The sequence below is a fragment of the Dendropsophus ebraccatus genome, chromosome 4 (genome assembly GCF_027789765.1).
Source record: "Dendropsophus ebraccatus isolate aDenEbr1 chromosome 4, aDenEbr1.pat, whole genome shotgun sequence".
Taxonomy (NCBI): Eukaryota; Metazoa; Chordata; class Amphibia; order Anura; family Hylidae; genus Dendropsophus; species Dendropsophus ebraccatus.
In genome coordinates, this window is record NC_091457.1 from 26,768,420 (window position 1) to 26,794,757 (window position 26,338).

Genomic DNA, 26,338 nt, shown 5'->3' on the forward strand with positions numbered 1-26,338 from the left:
AAACTGCAGTGAACTGTTGAGATGAGAGGGAAGCCTTGATTTATCTTTATGGGACAGTGAGGACTCTGGAGGATTGCAGGTACACAGTCCGTGCTCTCCTTCTCTGATGTACTGGTTTTGCAAAGTGCTATGGAAGCAGGAAACTGCAGTGAACTGCTGAGATGAGAGGGAAGCCTTGATTTATCTTTATGGGACAGTGAGGATTCTCTGGAAGATTGCAGGTACACAGCCCGTGCTCTCCTTCTCTCACCTTCACAAACTTAAGAATTGGTTAGAAATATTGTTGTGCGAGCACTAAAATGTAAAGGCAAAGGGGAGGGTGTCTGCTGTAAATGAAATGTACAAAAATTAGAATGAAAAACTACAAGACACATTAGAATTAGAGCATGCTTGCTCAACACTAATCATAAATAAATTTTGCCCTGAAAACCCTTTTATGATAGGTTACCAGAATGATGTATGCTTCTATTTAGTGGTAAGCATTATATTTGCTGTAAGTAAGTACTGTCTTTATTATATATTGGTGCCTGGTAATTCCATTAGTTAGAACCATGGAGCTTTTTTTGCTTTGGATGGTGCCCCACCCTCCTTACTGTCTGTGAGTTACCGCCACACTGAATCTACCATACAAGCCCGCTGCTGAGATTAATCTGCTGAATGGTAGGTGGCATTTGCTCTAGGAAGCATAACAGTATGGACCTTTAATAGGTTCTTCCTACAGATGGTCCAAGCTAATTCTGTGAATACTGAGCAGAACACATAACAGCAATTCATTAGAATAAGACGTCTGTGAAATTCTCATCATACCGGGGCAACAAGCTGGGTTCTCACATGTGACTGTGTATATATATATATAGGCCAGGCCAGAGCAGTTGTCTCTGGCCTATGCCTCATCCCAGCATGCTCTATTCAGGTGTACATTGTTAGGCCATAATGGGAGCTGTAATTCTGCAAAAGCCCCAGCTTGGAGAGCACTGCTCTAGATATTAAGGTTTCACACGCTTATTTATTTAACAGACCAATGTCTCATCCCTTCATGTTAATACTAGTATTAGGTCATTTAAAATTAACTTGTCACATTGAACATGTATTCTGATCTATAGGCAGCAAATTATAGAGCAGAAAGAGACTCATAAATAGTTTTGTGGGACAATATTCAGTATAACCTGCCATTTATTCAATTAAACTGTTTACGAGCCCTTTGGGTAGTCCTATACAGTGGCTGATATCTGTATACCCACTGATGTCTCACTTCTCTACAGCCTGCCATTTACCGCCTGATGTTAGGAGAAATCTGTCTCTAGTAACAGACAGACATGGAAAGAACACAGAATAAAATGGGTAGGATCACTGCTGTTTGAAGGAGAAAAGGAGAGAGCATGGGCTCTGTACCTGATAGATAGATAAAAAAAATAAATACCCTCATCTCAGCAGCAGTAGTTCACTGCTTAGTGTAACCCCTTCCTTGCCATGATTTCTCTGTTTCTTTCCTTTCCACTTACATAGCACTTTGCAAAACCTGTACATCAGTAACCCCTTCTCGCTCCATATATGAAACTTTATTGTAATCCATTCTCCAGTATAGTGCACTTACACCAGCACTATGTCACTGCATAGAGTAAGGAATAGGGGCTGTGCTGTGATTGGCCAGACAAGTAAGGGAAAAGAAGAAGCCGTGTGTATACTACTGATAAACAGCCCAGCTGGAGTCCCCTTTAATGGAGAGAGTGAGAAGTAGTTGTGCAATAACAGTTGTCAGACCACTGTAATGGGTTAATGTAAGACAACAATACAGGTCTTTAAAAATCATTGGATTAGGTACTCTTTAAGGAAGAGAAAACCAGAAGGCCACTTGCTGTACTTTCTTCACCAACCCTGGAAATTCCCTTTAGAGGGTTATGAGAAACTGTAATTTTCTGATCGGGAAACCTGGGCATTGGGTTGCGATTATATGCTCAGTCAGCTTCCCATGGAATTGAATGGGGAACACTTTTCCCTTGTCAGTACAGGATGAGTCTACGGTTATAACAACGTAATCGCTCTGGTTTAACAGAACAACATTAGCTTCCCTCGTTCATGTTATGCTGAATGAGTAGATCGACACAGTGGTTTTCCGGTCACAAGATGACAGCTTTCCAAGTCACCCGTGTTACTGTGCCCCCTGGCTAGTGACACAGCTTGAGGTACCAGTGTAGATCATTTGGTAGAAACCCAGCATTTACATGGACTACGCATAGGGAATAACCCGCCCTTGTAGCATTGCAGTTAATCAGGTGCACTGGGGTGTCTGAAAATTCCATTTATTTAACCCCTGACTCTCAGGGTGGGTACGCTGGATTTTGTGTACAGAAAATCTGTAACATCTATAAAAGCAGCAGAGAGGTTAAAATATTTTCATCTAAATGCCGAAAAATTTGGATGGAAATTGAGCTGCAGTGCAGATGTTAACTCCCCAGCATGCCAGGTTACAATGCAAGATTTTTTGTGAATTCCACCCATTGTCTTCATTGAGGAAGCCATAAGTCTGCAGAAATGCGGCCCATGCATAACATCTGCATCACTTATCTCCCATGTGGACCTACCATAACTATGCTAACGGAGCCGCTCTTGTTGGCTGTGGCAGTCACCGACCACATGTCCTTCTTCCCATCAGTTTTATAGACAGAAGGATGCGAAGAGACTGTAACATGATCATTCCTTCTTCCGCTCTTCTCCGAGTCTTCAGTTACCGTGTCATGGAAGTCAAGCTTGTTAGTAACCGAGAAGGATTTTAGAAGGGAAGGGGTAAAGTTTCTCCTTAAGGAGAGTGTCAAAAGGTGTGTGGACTCATATAGTACACACTTGGGAAAAAATATGCAAAGTAGCTATGCTCCAGAAGGAAGAGCGCTTGCCCTCTGGTGCCATCTATTGGCAGTACTCTGAATTAGCTGTCTACAGATAGATAATTCTTCCTTTTGAAGAAGATTCTCGTTTGGCTAATAACTCATGTTTAAGTAAGGCCCCCTTCAGACCTCGGTGGACGTTTTTACGATCAGGAAAGACAAATCAGGAAGCTTTTTAGGATGAAACCAGTATTTCCTGACTGTAAAAACTGAAGAGGAAAAAAACCAGCACACTCACCTACTGCAGGGGGTGTCCTCTTCGGGCTTTGCAAGCACATGAATGATGTCAGTCACACACCACAACACTGGGGGGGAGACAGTGGCCATTTGTCAAACACACATTTAACTGTATGTGCTCCTGATTGAGAGCGCATACAGTTAAAGGGTCAAATAAAGGAAATCTAGATTTTCCTGGTGTGAAGGCGGCTTTAGTCATCTTTTATGGCTATTAGGAAGGCTGAGCATTAACGCCAGAGGGCAAGTTCTCTTCCTTTCAGAGGAGGGCTATTTAACCCATGAGATGGTTTATGAACTCTGACAAAGATCCTGTAAGGGATGGGGCAGCAGGCTACTAGAAAGCAAGGCTGGTGCCAGTCATCCCTAATAAAATATTTTACGATTATTAAAAAGTTTGTCTGCAAGTTGGTAGAATTGGATAAGAGATCAAGTAAAAGTAGGCCCATCTCTTGAGTACAAGCCCCTTTCTCTAGTAGATCTCTGTATAGTAATATCTGTTTACAGGCTCTAAAACATTATCACAATTCTTCCCCCCAAAATTTCAGCATATTGAACAGTGAAACACTAAATCGTCATCAGTTTTTTAAGAAAAGATTCACAAGGAATCATGACTAGTCAGCACAATGCATATGACCAGCATTCTGTATATGAGCATATCCTTGAGATGCCAAGATGAAAAAAAAAAGCAATAAAAAACAATACACAGCACCACCTAGTGGCCAATAGCAAGAATAGCGGCTAATCTAAAATAATAAAGAAAACTGAATTTACAACTATGCACACACCAGAGAGTTTATTACCTGACAGCTCGAGTCTCCTTCCTTATACTAGGAATAACTATTACCGACTGCTAATGTCATCTTGAAAAGAATGTTAAATGCATGAAAAAGAAATAAAACACAACATTCTAATATGGAGAGAAAGAACTGAGGATGTTAGATAGAAACATCTCGGCCTTGTTTACGCAGTGTAGCAAGGTCTATAAATACGGAGTGTGATAGGGGAGCAATATACAGAGGTGCAGGTTGGCTTCATCCTCCAGGATCGGCCGTATAACCTTGGCCCCAAGAGCACATTATACACAGTTGCCATGGAGATAACTTATGTGCCGGTCAGTGAACTTGCAATTATTTCCCTGAAAACCATTTTTCTTGCTTTTTCTCTGCGCAGTAATCACCAATTTCTTGGTTCTGATCTTTTTTTTTTTCTATTATTCTTTTGTTTCTGAATCGCCCTGAGTCATAACGTGAAATATATGGCCCAGCTTTCCCATGTCTTATGGTGGAGTCTTTTATTTGCACCACATAGATATTTAAGGCATATTTTAAGGGTGCGTTCACACGTACAGGATCCGCAGGAGATTTGATGGCCCAGATATTGATATCAAATCTGCTGGGGATTTCCACCATGAAATCTACTGCGGATATGTGTGAACGCACCCTAAGGCCATGTTCACATGGCGTATGAGACCGGCCGTTCTGTGACCCATGCCGTGCAGTACCGGCCAGATGATCTTCATTTCTGTATAATTGGGATGCGGGCGCATCCCAATTCACCGCACATTCCATTGTATGAACTGACATGCCTGTACGGCCGCTATTCAATGAATAGTGGCCGCACAAAACTGACGTGTCAGTTTTTCGTGCGGCTGGTTGGAATCCCAGCCCAGAGCATATCCTATGTGTATGCACTCCAGCCGGGATTCCATTCATTCACATACAACGTATCTTCTGCATAAATCATGGCCGTTGTTGCAAATTCCAACAATTACTGTGATTTATGCAAATGATACGTTGTGTGAACATGGCCTAAAGGTTTTTTTATGGCCTAAAACTATTGGTGACCTATCTGCAGCCATCATTAAGTGATGGGTGGGGTGCCAACACTCAGCATTCACTCCAATCAGCTGATCAGCACAGCCGCAGCTCCGGAAATAAGCAGGGTACAGGACCCAGAATCCTCGACTCCATATACAGTTGGTAGTGGTGGTGCTGGATAAATGTACAGCTGCTCCCATTCACTTTCTGGTGCCGCACCCACCCTGTGGATAGACCATCATTAGTTTTGAGCTAGGGAATCCCTTTAAATAACAAGTTATCAAGTCCGGTGTTCTAATTTCAAGGGGTATTCCAACTACTAAAAGTGTGAAGAGAGATAATTGTGCGTGCTGAACTGTTGCTCAACTGATGCATTTTTAGTCACTGGACTGCCCCTTTAAAGAGGACAACATAACAATAGCTTTTAAAGTACAGTGCGAAGGAACAGCGGAGCAGTTGCCCATAGCAACCAGTTAGATTCCAGCTTTCATTTTAAAAAAAGGGTCTTTGATAAATGAAAGCTGGTATCTGATTGGTTGTTATGCGCAACGGCTCCACTGCTCCTTAGTACAATCTCCCCCCATGTGTTACAAAAATTATAGCAAGGCTAAACTAGCATAGTGCAGGTCTTTTACGTAGCACCAACATATTCCATGGTTCCGTAGACAGGTCCTCACTCACATCTGTCCCTGCCCTCACTAGGGCTTACAGACAAGGGCCCCTTTCCCATGATATTTGGTCAGGCCTTGTATCAGTATTTGGAAGCCATAACTAATAGTAGATTACTTATGGAAAGGGAACTATAATAGATTTGTAGCCCTTCTTGTGGATAGTGCGGAGAATCAAACATGGAGTAAGGGGGAGACAATACCACTTTAAGTAATGGAACCCCTTTAAAGAACCCAACTGTAATGAAACCTGATTTTTGTGGTCCACTTTTACTGCAAACTTTAAAGTTCTTTCTAAGATCGGAAAAAGGCGTCTTGTTTTTTTCTTATTCTGTTTTCGTAGCTCAGTTACTCTTGTCCTTGAATAAGTGTTAGATCAATAGGGGGGCAAACCCTGGGAACATTAGAATGGGAACAACAGTTACTCCAAGGAAAAGCCTTAAAACACGACTGGGGATTACTATACGACCCAAAGCCTCCTCCAGAAGGAAGAGTAACCTTTAGGTCAGCACAGAGCAGGGTCTTTGACTGAAGAAGTTTAGTTTCTTGCAGCACTATACAGACTGGTACTTTGTAAGCGTTTAGTGGGGACATCAGAGTAGCAGCCATCCATAGTTGCCAACATTTTTAAAACTGGAACATTTAGGTCCCCAATACCACTCAGGAAGGCACCAGAAATACCAACGATGATGTATTAAATGGAAATTTTGGGGAAATACCTGCAAAACCAGGAATGGTGGCAAGAATACATATAGATCTACAACGACAATGTAGGATGCCAGTGCGATAAACCTTAGTGAAAGTGAAGTTTCAGTATGATTAGGTTTATGTATTTTCATATTAACTCAATACATTTAGCACCGAGAGAATGAGATGGACCTGAGTGACGTAAAGGGTGTGAATTGGGTGAATGAGTGATTTGTGTAATTGTATTACTACCAGTAATGTTCTGTTACTCGGGGGTCATAGCTGCTACTTAAAATGAAAACACCAGCACAGTGTTACTTTATCTGCTAACTGCATGTCCATGTGGTACTAACAGTGGCTGCAAAGCAACACATAAACGAAACAAAGCTGTGAACAGGTTCCTATCCACATATGAACCGGGGGTGCTGGAAGAAGTCACCCTAGGTCACCATTTACAGCGCAACAACAACCGCCCGACAACACAACTACCCCACCCCCCTCATAATATTAGGATATGACTGGGAATAGAAAAACAGTATAGTAAAAGAGAACCCATTACAAAAACACTTGACGCAAGTGTACGGTTATGAAAAAAAAAAAGCTTTAAAGAGAACCTGTCACCTCCATTTTGGCATCATTTACATAGGCTTGCACAGAGAAGAAATGGAAGCCTTTGCCCATAATTATTTTTTCCCCCCGAACAATGTTTTTGAAATTTAAATTCACCATATGTAAATGAAGGGGTCGAAATGGACGTTTTCTTTTCAGCCTCCAGCCAGATTGACGTTACCATTGTGGCTGGGGGGATGGGCCACCATAGCAAGAAGCATGCGCAGTAGTACTTTTAACTCAGTCTTTAGTACAGAGGGGTTCATGGTGCAAACACCCTATGAAACTGGATCACTGAATGCACAAGATTTGTTAGCAAATCCTTGGAGGAGAAGACATTTGGATCATCCATCAATTTGCTCAATCACATCCATACAGCGGATTCCTCTCTGTGGTAAGATGCCCAGCGGACTCTTCTCTCCGGAATTCACATACATCATGGCAAAAGTTTGTATAAAGCTCATAGAGGTACCTAGGGTTTTCTAGAAATGAATAGGGATTGGAGGCAAATTATTTCTAATACACTGCTGTATTGTGTATTGTATAGCTGGTCAAATGTTGGTGACAGGTTCCCTTCAAAGACTGTAGAGGAGCTGGTAAAATGAATTCAGAAACATTAAACCTAAAGGGGTTATCCCGTATTAGAAAAACAGGGCCAACACAACTATTGTCTCTAGTTCAGGTGCGGTTTGCAATTAAACTCCATTTACTTCAATGGAACTGAGTTGCAAAACCCCACCCAAACTGGAGAGAAGAGTGGCACTGTCTCTGGAAGAAAGTGGCTATGTTTTTCTAATGCTCGATAACGCCTAATTTCATCAGAATATTTTGACCATTTAAATCCCTCCCGACATATGCAGCTGTATGTCCACACCATACTTGGATAGTGGCCAAATGTGGACACATATTGTTTGAAGAGAGTCTTATTTTTTTCATTTCCAAGAATTGGTGGTTTAATTGAATTCTACCTTCAATCAAGGGGTTTTCCAGGAGTCCTTTGTTAATATTGACGGCATATTCTTGGGGCCGTGCTGGGTTACTGCAGCGCTATTCCTATTTACTTCAATGAGAGTGGGGATGCAGTAACCCAGTACAACCACTACACAATGTATGGCGCTGTCTGCTTCTTTTTCTATCCCGGAAACCCCTTTTAAAATGTCTAATTACTATTTCGGCCAACATAGGAGCAAAGTAGTTGTGGCAACATGATAGAGATATGTGAAATATCACACCCTTCAGAAGCTCCTCACTATTTAATCAAGCAAGAGTATAAAAATTGTAGCAAAATGTGTTATGAAAAAACTACATTTATCACTTAGGCCATAAATTGAATATTTTCTATCAAATTACAGCATGAAAAAAGCTAAAGTGAGTACAATCAAATTAATTCATCCCAGTTGGATAGGAATATAACAAATATTTAGACACAAAGATAATTCAAGGAACATAGTTGTAAGTAGAGATTGGCCTTCAGAGAAATCGTGTACAGCGACCTTCAAGAAGGAGGGTGAATGGATTAGACAGGTAGATAAGAAGCCTAGGGGCCCCATTAATGCAGACTTCTGTCATACGTCTTCTGTGGAGCTGATCAGATGATCCCCCCGCCCTCCCGCCTCCACACTGGATTCCCACAAGAACACACACTTCTCTTTATGTCGATTTCCCCAATCCCTCCCTTCTTCTTCTTTTTTTTTTTTTTTTTTTTAACCCTTTACTCAACTTTCTCTGAGACCAATTTTTCATGGTCCACATGTTCCCATCCCAATGGATTTTTCTCTAATTCTTTCCAACTCTTTCAGTATTGCAGTAATCTCTCTATACGCCCCCTTTCTTCTCACCTATGGTGAAGAGCTGGTCTTGCCTCAGAGACAGAACAGACATGAAAATGGTGAGACATCAGCAGCTTTTTTGCCTTCACCTAACTTTTGTCTTTTTACCCTCCCCCTCCCTCTTCCCCGCTCTCTTCCTTTTGGATCTGTCTCTTTTCTTTATCCATTCTTCCCAAATCTCTCTCTCTGCCTCTTGGCCTTCTATCTCTTTCTTTCCTCCTCGCACCCATCCAAATCAACTTCCAGGTCACCATTTCAGTTGACGGGATTCTCACATCTACTGGGTACACTCAAGAGGATTACACCATGCTGGGGAGCGATGACTTCTTTTATATTGGTGGCAGTCCGAACACTGCGGATCTCCCAGGGTCTCCTGTCAGTAATAATTTTATGGGCTGCCTTAAGGATGTAAGTATGTTCGAAATGATAATTCTGATTTATTTGTGCACCTCCATTGTGTTTCATTTCATGGATTCAGAGGATTGGCCATTATCGATACTAGAACCTTTACTAGTATCCAAGCACAAAAGTCAGGTTGTAACAATGGAAGCCAAATTTCTTCACGGGGGGTTACTCCTCAACATTTTGATTTGTTTTCAATGAATGGAAACATTCCTTTTGACGTCCAGATCAAAACCTTGTCCTGATCATATGCTGTTTCCCTTTTGTTGATGACTGTAGATTATGGATGAAGAACCTTCAGCCCTCCAGCCATTTGCCTTTGGCTGTCCAGGCATGATGGAAACTGTAGTCTTGCAACAGCTGGAAGGCCGAAGGTTCCCCATTCCTGGTAGGAAGGGATATTTGGAGTCCAAATAGCGATAATGTTTGGTGCCAGATAGAAATAACTCAGTTAAACCACAAGAGATCCATGTACGAGGCATTGACCTAAGATAGTAGTAGACATGAGCTTGTTAAATGGTGTGCCAAAGGGCTGAAAAGAGGAGCAAGTGATGGTCTTCCTGACTGGAAGCAGTACAGTGGTACCCAGAGTGGTACCATACAGTAAGGCCAAGGTTGGTGGTAATATAGTAAAATAGTAAACAAGCTATACTCACCTGCCCCACTCCTTGCCCACAGCAATAACGGAAAATCACTGACTGAGGCATGATATTGCCACAGCCACCAATGACTGGAGTTCCTGTGTGGTGACAATGTCACAGGAAGTAGATAGATGCTTAGAAGACCAGGAATCGGAAGCTGCCATGAGTGCAGCAGCAGAAAGTGGGACAGGTGAGTATGGCTTTTATTTTACCACCCTACCAGCCATGGATTTTTTTTCTCCCAGTTGGTAAGTTTGTTTTTTAAGACTTCTGCCCTAAGTAGAGCAACAACTAGGCAAGTACATACAATGAGAGAAGTCTCGGCACTACCGGCTGTGGCTTCCAGACCGTAATAGTATGACTTGCCAGGGGCGGCTATACTGTTGCAATACCGTGGTGGTGCTCAACTCCAATGTACAGTCTTTGGTAAACTAGTCACGTAGAAGAAATAGTGGCACTCACCAGGTTAAATTGCAAATAAAACAAACTTTTATTCCATTATTCCAAGTCTGGCAACTGGGATGTGGATCAACGGGTGACGATCGTTTCGCGTGCTCACGTGATGCACGCTTCCTCTCGGCCTGAGTGAGCGGTGAGTGCCACTATTTCTTTTACGTGACTAATAACTAGGCAAGAATGGGCTTTGTGAGACTTAAGCCCTAAAAGAAGGAAAACAACCAGGGGATAGTAAGTTATTGGCTGTGCTCTAACATAGAAAGGGGCATGTAAAACAAAGTTGGAAGACAAACCAAATGAGTGAGGATGGTGGCTGTAGTCCTTTGCAGAGGGTGGACTGGACTGGCTAAAGAAAGTGGACCATACCAAAGGGGTCCCTGACTCCCTGCAAAGCGAGCTAGGACTAGATATTAAAGAACCATCTTGTGTTCAGTGGAGGTGCTGTTTTTTTACACATGTTGCAGTGATCAGTCAACAAATGAGAAAACTCGGGAATGTGTGGACGACTTTCATGAAGTTTATAGGCCATGTGAATGTTTTACCAAAGAGCCTTGATCTCAACGATCGCCCTTCGCTTGTGGCGATACTTGGGCTGTGTACAATGACAATTAACTTGGGCAAAAAAGTGTTTTGTACCGTTATGCTTGAGCTACAACCACAAAGTATGGAACATTTATACCATTGAAGAATAATAAAGTCATTGTTTCAGCAACTATTCTTAAAGGGGAACACACAACCCCACCTCTTAATGCCCCTACTAATTGAGTCTTTTCTATTACAAGCTGTGCTAGTTCGAAATAATCAGGATGGGCTTTTGATCCTCTGGAAAAAAGAATTTTTCCTTTCATTCACAGTAAACTCAGATCTTGAAAATGGTGAATATACATATAGCAGAAGCTTTATGCTGTGGAAATATCCCTGGAGTCCAGGTCAGATCTTCACCGGAAAGGATATGTATGTGTGTCCGATAATGAAATAAAGCTAGATGGCCTGACTCATGAACTCCAGTACTCGGTCCTGTGAAGATCTGTGCTGAACTCCAGGGATGTTTTGTAGCTTGCAGCTCTAGTTATTTGTATACAGTACTTTGCACTCATTACGGATGAACTCCACTCCTGACCCTCCCGGAGCCTTTCTTTAAGATTACATGGCTATTATATGCTGTTGTATCTTCAACACAACGCAGTAAGGTGAGTGCATCTCCTGTGGGGAATTGTTTGTTCTAACACTATATATCTGCTTGATCTCAATTTGCTTCCCTATGAGCATTGTGCTGTCTTGTCCTATTCACTCTTGTTCTACTGAAATATGGCGAGGAACTGAAACACAGTTGCAGAGATCATCAAAAACTCTTTTACCCCTATTACACGACCTTATCTTCACGGCAAGCGAGTGCCTGTCAGATCACTGCTCGCCTGCTCCTTGTTTCCTCGCCCACTGCAGGCGCTATTACATGAACCGACAGTGAGCGGGTAAGAGCAGGGGGACTGCTCGGATGATTGTTAGATCGCCCGGGCAGCCCGTAGACGATAGCGACTGTCTTCTATTATATGGAGCAACGGCAGCAGATCGTGGTCGTTTGTCTTTTGACATGTTGAAAGAAATTGAAAGACAATGATCAGCCGACATCATACACAAAGTTATTATCGATTATCGGCTGATAATCGCTTTAAGTAACAGGGCCTTAAGGCTATGTTCACACAGTAAAATAATACTAAAATGCGTCCATAGTGAGAATAAAACAATGTGTGAACAGTTGAAAAACAAAATAGCCTTTCTTTTTTTTTTTTTTTTGCAAAAGCAGGTGATAAATAAAGAGTGTGTTCATTATTTGGGCGGTCGTACTTAATTACAGCCATAATTTTATATGGCGTGTGCACTACTGGCCAATTCCCCATTCACTTCAACAGAGAACATTGTTACATTGAAAATATGGCTGTATTTTTACCAATATAGTGATTTCCTTTCTCTACACTTTCTCATAATAGGTGGTATACAAAAATAATGACTTTAAATTAGAGCTGTCCCGCTTGGCTGCCGATGGGGACTCAAAGATGCGACTGAGTGGTGACCTCCTCTTCCGCTGTGAAAATGTTCCTTCGCTGGATCCAGTAACATTTCAAGTTCCTGAAGCCTTTCTACGCCTTCCACGATGGGAGACCAAGAAAGCCGGATCAATATCTTTTGACTTCAGGACAACAGAGCCCAATGGTCTTTTACTTTTCAGTCAAGGAAGACCACGTACTGGGAGCGGGCCAGCAGGAGCTGTTCCAGGATCAGTGGCCACTGGGCGGCCAGAAAGACCACCTAAAGCCGATTACTTTGCAGTGGAGTTACTTGAGGGAACACTGTATTTACTGCTTGATCTTGGTTCTGGAGGAATTAAAGTGAAAGCAAGTCACAAGAAGGTCAATGATGGAGAGTGGTGCCATGTTGACATCCAGAGAGATGGCAGAAAAGGTTTGTGTTATTCCGTTTTCTGGTCGACACTATTCTCTATTAAACTGACCCTTCACAAGACTCAGTCAAAGTTGGATCGTTTGCCCGGCCCAGTAAATTCATCGTTAGTGGCAATGTGCGAGAGATCGTGAAAATTTCTATTGGCTGATCAGGCATTGGTCAAGAATTTGCTGTTTTTTCGGCTGATCGTTGCCCCTTTTATGTAGGCCGATTATGAGAAATCATCGTTCCTAGGATTCAGAGAACAAGAGGGCAATTGTCCGCTCAAGTGCTCCCCATGTCTGTGCTTCATACATTCTCTATTGGGCCATCAAACATTTCCGAGCGCTGAACTCTGCCCTATAGAGAATGAATAGAGCTTAGGCTGTGGTGATCATACAGGTGAGGTAATAGCTACATTCATTGTGCAGATGATTGCGTCCTCGTTCTCGCGATCGGTGGAGGTCTCAGAAATTAAACCCTCACCAATCAGCTTGTTATCTTCTATTCATTGGATTGCAAGCTGAGATGGGAATACCCCTTTAAGTCAGAGTGTACAAATACAGATCTAATGCAGGAAACGTTGTCCTATGCGAAGAAAGTCATGGATCATGAACATATGGATAAGGAGTTCAGTTCACATTTTCCCCTTTCAGATATGACTACAACCTGTCAAAGAGTTGCCGATATACAACAAGAATATCGACAGTAGGTCCTATAAGTTTAATGCTAGATGCAAAAGACCATGCCTTTGGTTCCAGCAAAACATGCATGACCACATATATTCAGAACATAGTAACAAAACTCAATATTCCATTAAACTAAATGAAGTCAACTAAGACAGTATGGGGGAGATTTATCAAACATGGTGTAAATTGAAACTGGCTCAGTTGCCCCTAGCAACCAATCAGATTCCATCTTTCATTTTCCAAAGAGTCTGTGAGGAATGAAAGGTGGAATCTGACTGGTTGCTAGGGGCAACTGAGCCAGTCTCACTTTACACCATGTTTGATAAATCTCCCCCTATATGTCTAAAATCTTTTTTTGACAGGTTATCAACGTACACCCCAAACATATGGGAAAGATATAAGCCGAGCATACATAAGAGCAATCACATACTTATACAGATAATATATCTTTGCTGGTTGTAACATACTTGTCTGTGTAGGAATTCTGATTATTTCTGTGCAGTCTCATTTTATTATGTGGAGCTCTTCCTCCGCAGTAGGAGCTTATACAGCGGGGGACTAAGTACAGTCATAATGACCTATAGTCTGCTGTCATAGTCATTCAGAGACTACGGGGAACATGTTTTTATATGTGCTGCTCTGCACTGACAGCTAGACATACATTATAAGTGTGGGTGATAAATGCATTAATAAGCTAGACTGATAGGTATGTTTGCTTTTGTTACTTATGATTTAGTTTCTGGCAATGTGTCACAGATTTTTTTTCCTGGTTAGATACAAATACTAAAAATAGATTTTTTTGTCTAATCTGATCTATTATCTGTAATTTTATTTTATTCATTTTTTTTATTATTATGGGGGCATCCATTGGCATGAGGCTCTACTTTATTCTAATAATAACATTTAAAGGGAAGCTATCACTAGGTTTATTCCACCTTAAATGAGGGCAACATAAAATAGTGACAGAAATGCTGAACAGATCGGTGTATTACTTACATCATTCTAATCAGCCATTCTCCTAATATGCAGGAGAATAGGATTTTTGCCGCACTTCCCCTCCACCCTCCAGCTGCTGATTGACAGGTGACTGCCCATACCCAGCATGGATAGATAACTGCCAATCAGCAGCTAGTGGGCAGGGTTTTCTCCTTCTCATGAATATCTAGGACTACTGGGCTCACGCACATATTAGAGAGGACTACTTATTGTTCATGTTATTCAGAAGGAGATCTCTGGATCAGCTGCACAGAACAAAGTAAGTGATACATCATTCTGTTCAGCTTCTGTTCAGCTCTGTCACTAGTTTACACTTCCCTGAGATAGGACAGCATAAACCTGCTGACAGAGTCTCTTTAACATGTACCTGTCATGGATCCAATGGGGGTTGTACGCATTATGGTCTCTTGGCATGTTCATGGTCTGTGAGACCCAAACTTCCAGAATAAAAGAGGAAATCTCGTCTGATCCAGCAGTGGCCGTTGAGACAAGTACATATTAAGGCTATGTTCACACAACATCTTTTTTGGGCAAAAAACAACGGCTGTTATTTTAACTTCAAAAAGACGTTGTGTGAACATGGCCTTAGTCTTAAAGTAGCCCTGTGAATATAGGGAACAATAGACTGGAGGGAATTGCAAATACCAGACCATGACTTGCCTCCATAAAACAGATGTTAAAGCTCCATTCCGGTCAGAATAAGACCCAATAGTACTTTGTAGTTTTAGTTATATTGTATACCATATATAATACTTTATACTATATTATGTTGTTTTGTTCTCCGCAGGTTCTATCTCAGTCAATAGTAGAAATACACCCTTCCAAGTTGGAGGTGATAGTGAAATTCTTGACCTTGATGGAGAAATGTACCTAGGAGGTCTTCCTGAACCAAGAGAAGACCTTCAGCTTCCTCCTGAAGTCTGGACAGCCTCCCTTGGCTTGGGATTTGTAGGTTGCATTCGGGACCTTTTTGTTGATGGCAAAAGTAGAGACATTCGACGGCTAGCTGAGTTATCGGGGTCTGCGGGTGTCGCTCCTTTTTGTACTCGAGAAACACAGCGCCACTGTACAAATTCCCCGTGTAGAAATGGAGGGCAATGTAGGGAAGGCTGGAACCGCTTTATATGTGACTGTGTGGGGACAGGATACCTTGGGGACACTTGTGAGAGAGGTAAGTTATAAGATACAAGTAAAGGATGACTACGGCATATTGACTAGAAGTTTACTCTATCATCCCCAGTACATTGCTGGCAAGCTAAAGCATATACTTACGTCTTATATGTGGGTCAGGCTACCCTCTGCCTTGTATCGGTAAAGTAAAACATCTCTGGCTGCGTTCACACTAGCACAATACAAACAAATTTTTGGGTTAGTATTTCAGTCAGTCAGCAAGTCCTTGCCAAGACAAGTAATGACCTGAACTTACTGCTGTGAGTTCAGGTCATCAGACCTCCGATTGGGACAGGACTTGCAGCCATTATTTGAACACAAAAATTAGTTTATATTATGGTAGTGTGAACACAACCTTGCTAAAGGTATCCCATACGCCTTATACAAAGAACCCACTGCCTTCAGCGACTTCAGCCAACTATCTAAGGTGTATGGTGACCTCTGACTCTCAACCAACAGAGAAAATGGTTGGCCGTGTTGGATTTTTTCTACCTGACCCTATTCTTCTGGAAGGGATAAGCTGCCCCTAGAGCTGTCTGTTGTGGCTTACCCCTCTACATATACAACAGGTTGACGTTTGGCCAAACGTTCTTGTGTATGGAAAGGTCCAAAGAGCGATTTTTATTGAGAGGGTTTGGCCCACTCGCGTTACCTTTTGAGAGCCCCCAAAATTTTTTTTAAATCAATTAAAATAAATAAAAATGTTAATGTGCTGGAAATATTAAAGGCGACCTAAAATTCTTAAAGGAATTATATTTTGGTTCCGCAACGAAATTTCTATGTTAAAGCTTTCTGGTAATTGAATTTCTTATGGTGGGAATACATTCATCCTTATTGAAATGGTGAATTACTTTCAATGTCATCTATTTTAAAATAGATTAGATGACTATACGGGCTGAGGAGATCACACAGTCGTCCTATGGATATTTCACTCTCATAACTTTGTGATGACTTTTGATGTTTTAATGCATAGATTGCAATTTTCTGAATTGATGTTGGAGGGGGATGGAAGTGTTTTTCATTGATCAAAGCCAGTTATAAGAGGCTGTTCACATCATGATTTTAATCCACATTTATCATATATATGCCATTACCTGGGGTTGCTATTTGGTAACAGCAGTGGGCAAGGTGTTGGTGTTTGGACTGGACACTTGGCACGGTGGCCAGGAGTGGTGATGCCCACCCTTGGGTGTACTAACAGTAGGCACTTAACCAGGATAACACTTTACCTAAGGAATCTTCAGTGCAATACACTTTAAGGCCATGTTCACACAGTGTATGACACATCCCAATTCAGCACAAATGAAGATCATCTGGACGGTACTGCACTACCGGCCGGGATGATCTTCTCTGACACTGATCTTCACCAGAGCTGACATTCTCCATTAAGTGACCTGTCAGACTTGTGTGGCCGCTATTCAAATGAATAGTGGACGCACAAAACTGACATGTCAGTTTTCTGTGCGGCCACTAGGGATCCCGGCAGGAGCGTATACTATGTGTATACACGTGAGCCAGGATTCCCTCTGAATGCAGTGCACGCAAGTTTTGTATTAATCATGGACGTTGTTGCAAATCTGCAACAATGGCCGTGAATAATACAAAACTTATGTTGTGTGAACATGTCCTAAGACTTGAAAAAAGTGAAAGCGCACAAAAGATAACCACAAAAAACAATGTCTTTTCACCTTGTGGACAATACAGAAGAATTGACTTAGGTGCTTGTAGGGCAGATAAAGAAGTGTAGCTTGGGAAGAGCAAGTTAATAGGCTTTCTTGGGGCCTTACCTAGTAAATGCAGAACTCTGCTGGGATAACTTGTAGTGTGTGACTTGTGGTGAAGAATCTCGTACTCATGGTTAAGACTGAGAAGAAAGAAGAAGAAGACGCCTTATGCCGGAAGAGCCCACAGAGTGTTAGGTTTTGTAGTACAAGTCCCAGGGTTAAACAACTGAGTGTAGCTAACCCCTCAAGGTTCCGTGAGTAGGTTAAGCAGGTTTCCATAGAGTTCGACGGGTTAGGCACTTTGCTCCACTGCAGAATAATCCCTTTTCTGGATAATCCTAATTAGATCCAAGATGGTTATCCCAGGCGTAAGCAAGGTTTCTCCCAGGTGACAGTTAATCCTAGCTTTCTCTCTCCAAATCCAACAAACTATATTCTCTCTAATCTCCAACCAGGAACTAACTATCCTACATAGGGGTGACCTAGACTAACCTTCTATTGGTGGGGAAAGTGTGAGAAGGAGTGAATTGTGAGAGTGTGATAGGTGAGGAAGTGGGAGGCACCCAAGCCAGTGATTGGACAACATAAACCATGACAGAACACACAATTAACCCTTCAGACCTTCAGCTGTGCAGTTAAGATAGGGGAAAGTGAGACACCAAGTGGTGATAGTGCAAAACAACACCCATCATCCCAGAGTGTGACACCTGACAGAGATACCTTTTTCTACGTCGATTAGAAACTTATTGGCACACCTGTACTGGGACACTATATATCATTAACGTATACAAGCTAAACATGAGCTAATGATATGGAACTGTAAGGCTGTATATTTCAGTTCTTTTCCTTTGACCCTAATGTTTTAAATTCAGATAACAAAATCATGATGTAAACAGACGCTAATAACAATGTACTCCTCTTGCAGCTGCCATTGGTGGTCAGGAAGCCAAAAACAGGCCAGGAAGCTGATTATGTAATTTCCGTAACTTCCAATGACTTTAATGGGACTTGTATAAACAGAGGAACTCTGCTACTTTGTTCCCGTATGATCCGGAGTTACACAAATAGCAGTTTTTGATAAGATTTAAGGAATTAGGGTGAACCTTGCAGAATTTAACCATGTAATTTCAGCTGACCTCATGAGAGAGATCCGCCATAGTGCCCACATTCAGAGACTGTACTGTAATACATAGTGAGCAAGGACAGATTATAAACTGTAATCCAAAGCAGCACGTTCAAAACTATAATCCACAATGTCAGGTTATAAATTGTATTTCACAATGGCAGGATAGATATTGTAATCCTTAAAATGAGGATATGTAATCCACAACAGCCGGATAAAAATTGTAATCCACAATGGCAGGATCTCTTCACCGGAGCGGCAGATTCATCTGTGAGGAATAGAAAAGTGCACGGACAGTGTATGGACCACACCTATGTGGATTATTCCATAGAAGACACACAGTAATTAATGGAACATCCCTTAAAGAGGTTTCCCTGGTCCCAACTATATTGTAAAATATCTCCTCAGTCTGATCCCAAGTAGACAAAGCCATTGTGAATTGCACCATTAGAGTCAGTATGTATTTGAATCCTGAAGTTCCACACTGAGGAAGTCCATTGTAAAAAGGTGAAGGGGGTAGTTTATTTAGATGGTGGGAATTGAGGCCTGCTCTTCACCCATTTTCTCCAGTCACAGACGTGCAGATCTCTTCCACCACCTTCTTAAGTCCCAGGCAAAAATAATAGCACTGTATCCACTGGTAAGATTTATCAGGTTAAACCATTAAACCTCCCATGTCTCTCTCTGATACCATTCTTTGTCCAGTATTATCTAGTTCATTATGTAGGTATAGAGTATCCCATTGTTGACCTTCAGTCTCCTGCCTTCTCTTTGTGAGACACTGATTGATCTATATCCAGTGGGTTATCAGGACCGTAACCAAGGTCAGTACCAGTTTCTTCATCCGGTCCAAATGTATCACCTGGGTTTAAACTATTCAAGTGTCCTGGCTGAATGTAAGGCCCTTATTCCACCGGACGATTATCGTTCAGATTATCGTTAAATCGTTCGAATCTAAACCATAATCGTTTGGTTGAAATGCAGTTAACGATTAACGACCGAACGAGAAATCGTTGATCGCTTTATAAGACCTGGACCTATTTTTATCGTTGCTCGTTCGCTAAACGTTTGCAAATCGTTCGCATTGAATAAGACGTCGTTCGGTCGTTCGCAATAGATACGAACGCAATAGCGAATAAAAAGAAAAACAATCGCAATTACGATCATAAGTAACGATTATCGTTCCATGGAAATGAGTGAACGTTTTCAGGTCTTTCGCAATAGCGGTCGTTTGAGATCGTTAATCGTTAACGATTATGCAAACGATAATCGTCCAGGGCCCTAAGTCTCCAAGATTGACCTTCCCATGAGTATGAACTCTAGCACTTGTATTCTTTGCAGTCTTTGTCTATGGTGTTACAGGGGGCCTTTACTAGGATACAGCAGAGGGAAATCTCATTACTGTTGGCCACATATAATCTCCATTTTCATTTTATTTGTATGGGTGGGTGAGGTGACTCCCCTAAGCTGGTCAAAGAGTGAAATCTTCACAATGTCTTTTACAAACTGCTAGTAGTACCCTGCAAGACTCAAGAAGGACTGTAGATCTGTGATGGTAGCAGGTGGTAGCGAGCATACCCAATTTTTGTGAAACTATATGTCAGATGAAGACTGTACAGGGAGAGAAGAGATCTGTGTGTTGTGGATTACAATGTACTGTATATCCTGCTGTTGTGAATATAAATGTATATACTGGGCTGTCATTGTGGATTATAGTTTATAACCATAGGTCCCGTAAAAGATATACAGTGAAGTCTAAGGCACTGCCAAAGTGAAGCATTAAAAGTACAGTTGAGCAGACTTGCCAGACTGTTCGGGTTCGACAGTTCTCCGAACATGAACACTTGGCATTTCACTCCTGGCATCCGGATAAGTTGTATTCTGCCCTATGGAGTCCTGGAAAACATGGATACAGCCTGAGGTTAAGTTCACACAGCATATTTTTTCATTTAGTTACGGCCGTTGTTGCAGATTGCAACACCGGGCACTATTAAATGAAAAAATACATTGCATTGATTTCAATGAATCCCGGCCTGAGTATACACTCTGTATACACTCTGGCCGAGATTCCTTGTGGCTACACAAAAAACTGACATGGCAGTTTTGTGCAGCCGCTAATCATTGAATAGCGGCTGCACAAAACTGACAGTGCAGACAATGTAAAGTGCGACTCCGGCTGTACTTTAAATTGCCCGCTATGATGAATTGGAACACGGGCACAGGCGTATATGCCAAATTTTTCAAAAGAAATGAAGTTCATCCTGCCGGTACTCCACTGACAACGGCCGTTCTGTGACCTTCTCCAGAAGCCAGGAGTCACATGCAGAAGGTTCGGGTTCAGAGAATGTTGGTGGGCCAGAACAGCCTTGCAAGTCCACTCAAAACTATTTAAAAGCTTTTCTTTAGGAAGGTAAAACAGCCACATTATGGCATGTAGGCCGTCCTCAAGACGATTCTGATTTATGTTTTTGTCCACTGAAATAAAGCTTTGACTTTGGTGGTCCTTTGGGTCTTGTTGCATTTTGGACTTGGTGAGTTTGGTGAATCTCCCTCCGATGCAAGGTTGTTGTCATCTATTTTCCTTGGATTTAAGGCCCCGACAACCTAACAGCTGTTTCCTTGTCTTCCACCCCCCTGACATCATATCATTATTATACCATGTCTCACCTTTGTCTTGCACTCTTGGTTACAGAAGCAGCAGTCCTGAGCTATGACGGCAGCATGTACCTCAAGGTCTTGCTCCCCGGGGTCACACACACCGAAGCAGAAGATGTCTCTTTACGCTTTATGTCCCAGCGAGCCTACGGACTTCTTCTTGCAACCACCTCCAAAGAGTCTGCAGATACATTACGACTAGAACTGGATGGAGGAAAAGTGAAGCTCACAGTAAACCTAGGTACCTGTTCCAAGCCGTCCTTTCTTACTCCAACATAAACCTTGGTAAACCTATGGCAAGAGTCACAGAGACAAACTATCCATAACATGAGCCTTAACAAAAACAAAAAGACAAAAATTGGGAATTCACATGGTTAATAGTATCTTTACATTTCTTCTTCTGCTTAGTCACTTTGACTTCAGCCGCTTTGTCATACATTGGGGAGTGTTACCAGGCAGCTATAAGCTTCATCTCATGAGACATATATCTCTATTTAAGTCTTAATCATTGGCGTGTAAACGCTGTCAGCTTAAAAATGAAGCTCTGGGAGTAGAATAATAGAAGGGGGAGAATAGCTTTCTTTTGTTGGAGAACATTGTCACCAGATAATTATTTCTCACTTCTTATGAGTCCCCATTTACATTCACGATATTAAAATATTTACGTACTTGCACAATTGCCATTGTCACATTGTTTTTCCGTTCTATATTAGAGCTGTGGTTTGTTTCCACACCCGAGGCCCGAAAGCCTAACTATTAAAAGGTTTTATCCCATTAGAACACCCCTTTCCATCTGTCTTATTAGGGAATATAGAGAAGACCTTGAGACCTCCGCGTTACTCCAATGGGCACCATGTTAAGTTAGGGCAACACAACATCATGTGTGGTGTAAAGTTGAGTACGATTTTGTGACCTGTGACTAAAAAGTTGTAAAAAAAATATTTTTTTGCATGGTCACAATGAGACAGAGATAGAGATGAACGCAACTGGAGCATGCTCAAGTCTGATTGTTCGACATTTGTATGGCTAAAGAAGTTGGATGAAGCCCCGGACTCCTTAGGGTTGCATACTTCTTCAGCCACCGGTATTCAAATGCTGAACGGTCAGACTCGAGCATGCTCCAGTTGTGATAATTTTGTAAACAGGGTGGATACAGCGTAAGGACCACCTGGAAAACTGGGATACAGCCTATGCCAATGTCTGTATCCCAATTTTCCGAGCGGTCCTCAGGCTGTATCCACCCTGTTCATGGAGGCTGCAGACAGCGGGAATCAGAAGCCGATAGTTCAGGTTCATATGAACCCAAACTTCGGCAAATTCACTCATCTCTAGTCGTCATTGTATAGCCCTATCCTAATATCACACCTTACAAATGTCCTGCTGTCTACAGTTTTCCCCTTCAATAACAATTGATCATTAGGGGTTTCTGCTGCTGGATCCAACGGGATCAATTCATCGAGATTGTCCAGACCATGTCCATGTACATATACAGACGATCTATACAAAGAGCTGCTTCATTTACTGACCACATTTATTTTCTATTCTCAGGTTTTGAATAACCGTTGTAGATTTCTGACAGGTGATGCCCCTCCCACTAAGCCCCACCCACTCTTTTAGAATAGTCATATGGGTGGAGCAAAAATTAAACATTTCCGCAAAAAACAAAAATGTGGGATTTAAAAGGATGTCTAAAAGATATCCAATACATCACTGTACATTATATAATCATCACATAACATGAATATCGTCCTTTGTCTCTGTGACTCTTGCCATATTACCTGTCGACCATGCTTTATGAATTGAAGCATGATTGACTGGTGTTTAAAGGTTAGAAACTAGAGATGAGCGTAACTTGGGCATGCTTGAGTCCGATTGATCTGTGGCTGAAGAAGTTGGATGCAGCCTTACAGAGTCCTGGAAAACATGGATGCAGCCTATGGACTATGGCTGTATCCATATTTTTCAGGACTCCCCAGAGCTGCATCCAACTTCTTCAGATATCAAATGATTGGACTCGAGCATGCTCCATTTGCGCTCATCTCTATTAAAAACTACTACTGTCTATATCCTCTCAGTGTTTGCTTTGCTGAAAACCTTCAGACACATCTGGTCTGTCAGGCATGGAGTGGACATTTCAGAGTGCCAAAGCCCTGCCCCACTGTACTCTTCATAGATGATCACCCATTAATCCTCATATGACTCCTATTGTGCGGCTTGAATTCTCATTTTTCAGATCCATTTTCTGAAGTCATCAGATATTAGACAAAGCAGAGAATTAATATTCTGTCTAACAAAAGCAAGCCCTTCATTGTGACACCAGATTCATATGTGAGGCCTACTGTCTCTCTGTTAGATGGTGATAAAGCAAAGCTGAGATTACCATTGAGCACAATTCATCATAATACAGATGAGATGTCGGTGGATTTTATAGGCCCGGATAACCCTGTATAGCGATAGTTTTAGCTCTGCTACATCTGTAGATTGCCTCAATTATGTGTCATCAGTTATACTGATGACACTAATCTGAGCTTCATACATTCGCTTGCTTGGTTTGGGTTAACACCTTATGTGTTTTCACCTTTGGGAGATATTTTTGTTGACATAATGTGTCCCCAGATGGATCGTGTGTGCATGGAGCTCTCCTCGTCTTTAAATTCCCTGAATCAAATTGCTTCCCCTACCTTCTGGAGAGTTACTTGTCTCAGCTTACATTCCCAGTCATGTTCTAAGGCATCTTATCAGAGTCTCTTACTTTTTCTCAGACACTCACTTTCAATCGGACACTCACTTTCTCCAAAAGGTGGCATTAGAGAGCTGTTTTGCATATTCTTTCTTCCTAGAAAGCATGAATGACCCCATAAGCCTTTGCATATCTTTATGGCACTCTATGCAGAGAGCCGGTATGGCTGACAATATTTGCCAAGAGATAGATATTTTCTGCATCATAAATGAAAAAAAAAAAAGGTACAGGGCCAATCACAATGTGTCGCACTATAGTGTTGTCATTGGAAAGACTTGGAAAGTCCATGGATAATAATTTATTACATTTACTATTATATAGCTCATGCTCATCTTCATGTCAGTCACTCATTTTATAAAAACATACATCAATTCATTTATACTCCTCAGAAAAGAGATGTAAGTGGGGCCTGGTTCTGCCTCTTTTTTGTTCATTTCCCCTTTTCCGTCGCGGTTGACGACATGTGGTGACCACAGCCATCAGCCCCAGATCAATTCCTTCCCTCCTGTAAGGAGGCGGACTGGGTTGTTTCTGAAGGAGACAGAATGGGGGGAGTCAAGGTCCCACCTCTAAGTTCTGAGGTGGATTGGTTAAGAACCAGAGCGTAACAGGTTCTGGAACGACCTTTCAGCCTGGATGTATGAGCTTAGAGGGCGAACGCGCTGGGACCACCCCCTTTCTTGTCTGCTGTTGGCTGTAGTTTGCAAGGTGGCCATTTCATGAAAGACAAGTATGAGTGGAGTCTATGTATGGGAAAAGGCCTATGGGAGTTGCCCATAGCGAACGATCAGGTTACAGCTTTCCAGCCATGTGATTTATTTCTATTGGCAACTTCTCCACTTTATGTTTGTATTGTTTTGTTTTTTTTATACCAAATATTAGAAATGAATAGAGATCAGCGAACTGGGTTCGGGTTAGAGTCCATCTGAACCCGATCGATTGGTAGGGCTTTATCCAACTTTAGCAGCCACTGCTAATCAAATGCCGAAAGTTCGGGTTCGGATGGACTCGAGCATGCCCAAGGTTCGCTCATCTCTAGAAATAAACCATACCAGGCCACGGTTAGTTTATTCCCTAATATTTGTAAGGTTCTATTTATAATACTTAACAGATGTCTGTTTCCTTGTAGTAAGCTTTCTATAGCTTTTTTTGAGCTTTTATTGCCTTACTACCTAATATAATATTAGTGTTTTTACATGAGTAGCGTGCCGTAGTGTCAGTTATGAAATGGCCCCTGAGACACATGTGCGTCCCCGGAATATGTGGGTGCTGAATTGTACTGTCTGCAGAAAGATCTGAAGGATAACCCAGGCTGTCTCTTTCTCTTCCCCTCAGACTGTTTACGGATAGTATGCGGGCCCAGTAAGTCTCAAGCTGTATCTTTGCTCTGACTTTGCTTTCTAACAAACCTGTTCTGCTGTTCACCTCCTTTGCTATCTTCCTCTCTCACATCTCTCCTCTTGCATTCTTTCTGTTACTTACCGTTCCTTCAGAATTCTCTCTTTACGACTTGTTATTCTTATTTTTTTTATTTTTTTTTTCGGTATTTTGTTTGGAATAGTTTTTAATAATGTGATTTCTTTGTGTTTTATTTGTTGGTTTTATTTCTAATGTTCTATCTGCTGTTTAGTTTGTGGTTGGTCCATGGATTCCTTTTAGCTATCACTGAATTAATATCCCAGTACTGTTCTAGTATACAGGATAGTTAATCTTATCTTTCCTTTATTTATTTATTTTTGTCTCATTTTTATTTTTGAGTATAATACTACATATGACAGTGCAGTATTATATAACGATTCCAGTTAAATAAACTATGAGGTCTAAATGCCTGGATGATGTGTAAACAATTCAAAGAATATTAATGGGAAACACAACACTTAAAGGGGTTGTCTAGTGAATTTTTTTTTTACATTTTTATATGACTTTGTAGTATAATTTTGTTAATTTTATTTTTTAAGTACATTTATTCATTTGCAGCAATAAGGTGCTATATGGCCCCTCTGCTGCCACCAGTATCTGTGTCACAAAGCCAAGCCCCTTTTTCCAATTAGCCATGCCCCCTTGTCAAACACTCAACACTGTCTAAAAGTGTCTACATAATAAATGTGGCCCACTATACTATATCACTGACACTACAGTATGTCTAGACCAAGGATTACACATAGTCTAGTCCTCCCTGACTGTTTTCTCTAGTGATGGATTCTGCAGTGTTGTCCTATCTCAGATGTCTCACAGCACACAGCAAAGGCAGAGAAGAGTCATAGCAGCAGGTAGAAAAGGACGATCAAGCTGACAATTTGTGTTTCATTGAAAGGGTACCCCAGAGAATTATTTTTACTAATGCATTGGTTTATTAAAATTATATTACTTTGTAATGTAACTTTATTAAAAATAAATCTTTTTTCATGTACATATATACTTCCAGTGCCTGTCAGCAGTAGGGGGTGACACAAGCCCCTCTGCTGCCACCACCACTTGTATTGGGAACTGCAGGGCAGTCTAAGCCCTGCAGTTCTCTATCCCCTTAGTTGCCCCTAGCAACCAATCAGATTCCACTTTTCATTCTTCACAAAT

The 26,338-nt window shown here is 41.6% G+C and overlaps 1 protein-coding gene across 14 annotated transcripts in view; it reads left to right on the forward strand.

The window, feature by feature from the left end:
• The window catches only part of NRXN2 (neurexin 2), a 609,925-nt gene that overhangs the window by 294,520 nt on the left and 289,067 nt on the right, over nt 1-26,338 (forward strand). For 10 of the 14 annotated variants that reach the window (XM_069965315.1, XM_069965314.1, XM_069965322.1 and 7 more), the window contains 5 exons: nt 8,976-9,137; nt 12,217-12,688; nt 15,140-15,523; nt 21,062-21,265; nt 25,100-25,126. In XM_069965315.1, the coding sequence (XP_069821416.1) occupies nt 8,976-9,137; nt 12,217-12,688; nt 15,140-15,523; nt 21,062-21,265; nt 25,100-25,126 (1,249 nt within the window). The remainder of the gene's footprint in view (nt 1-8,975; nt 9,138-12,216; nt 12,689-15,139; nt 15,524-21,061; nt 21,266-25,099; nt 25,127-26,338) is intronic. The other 4 variants (XM_069965323.1, XM_069965329.1, XM_069965321.1 and 1 more) reach the window with 2 other exon arrangements.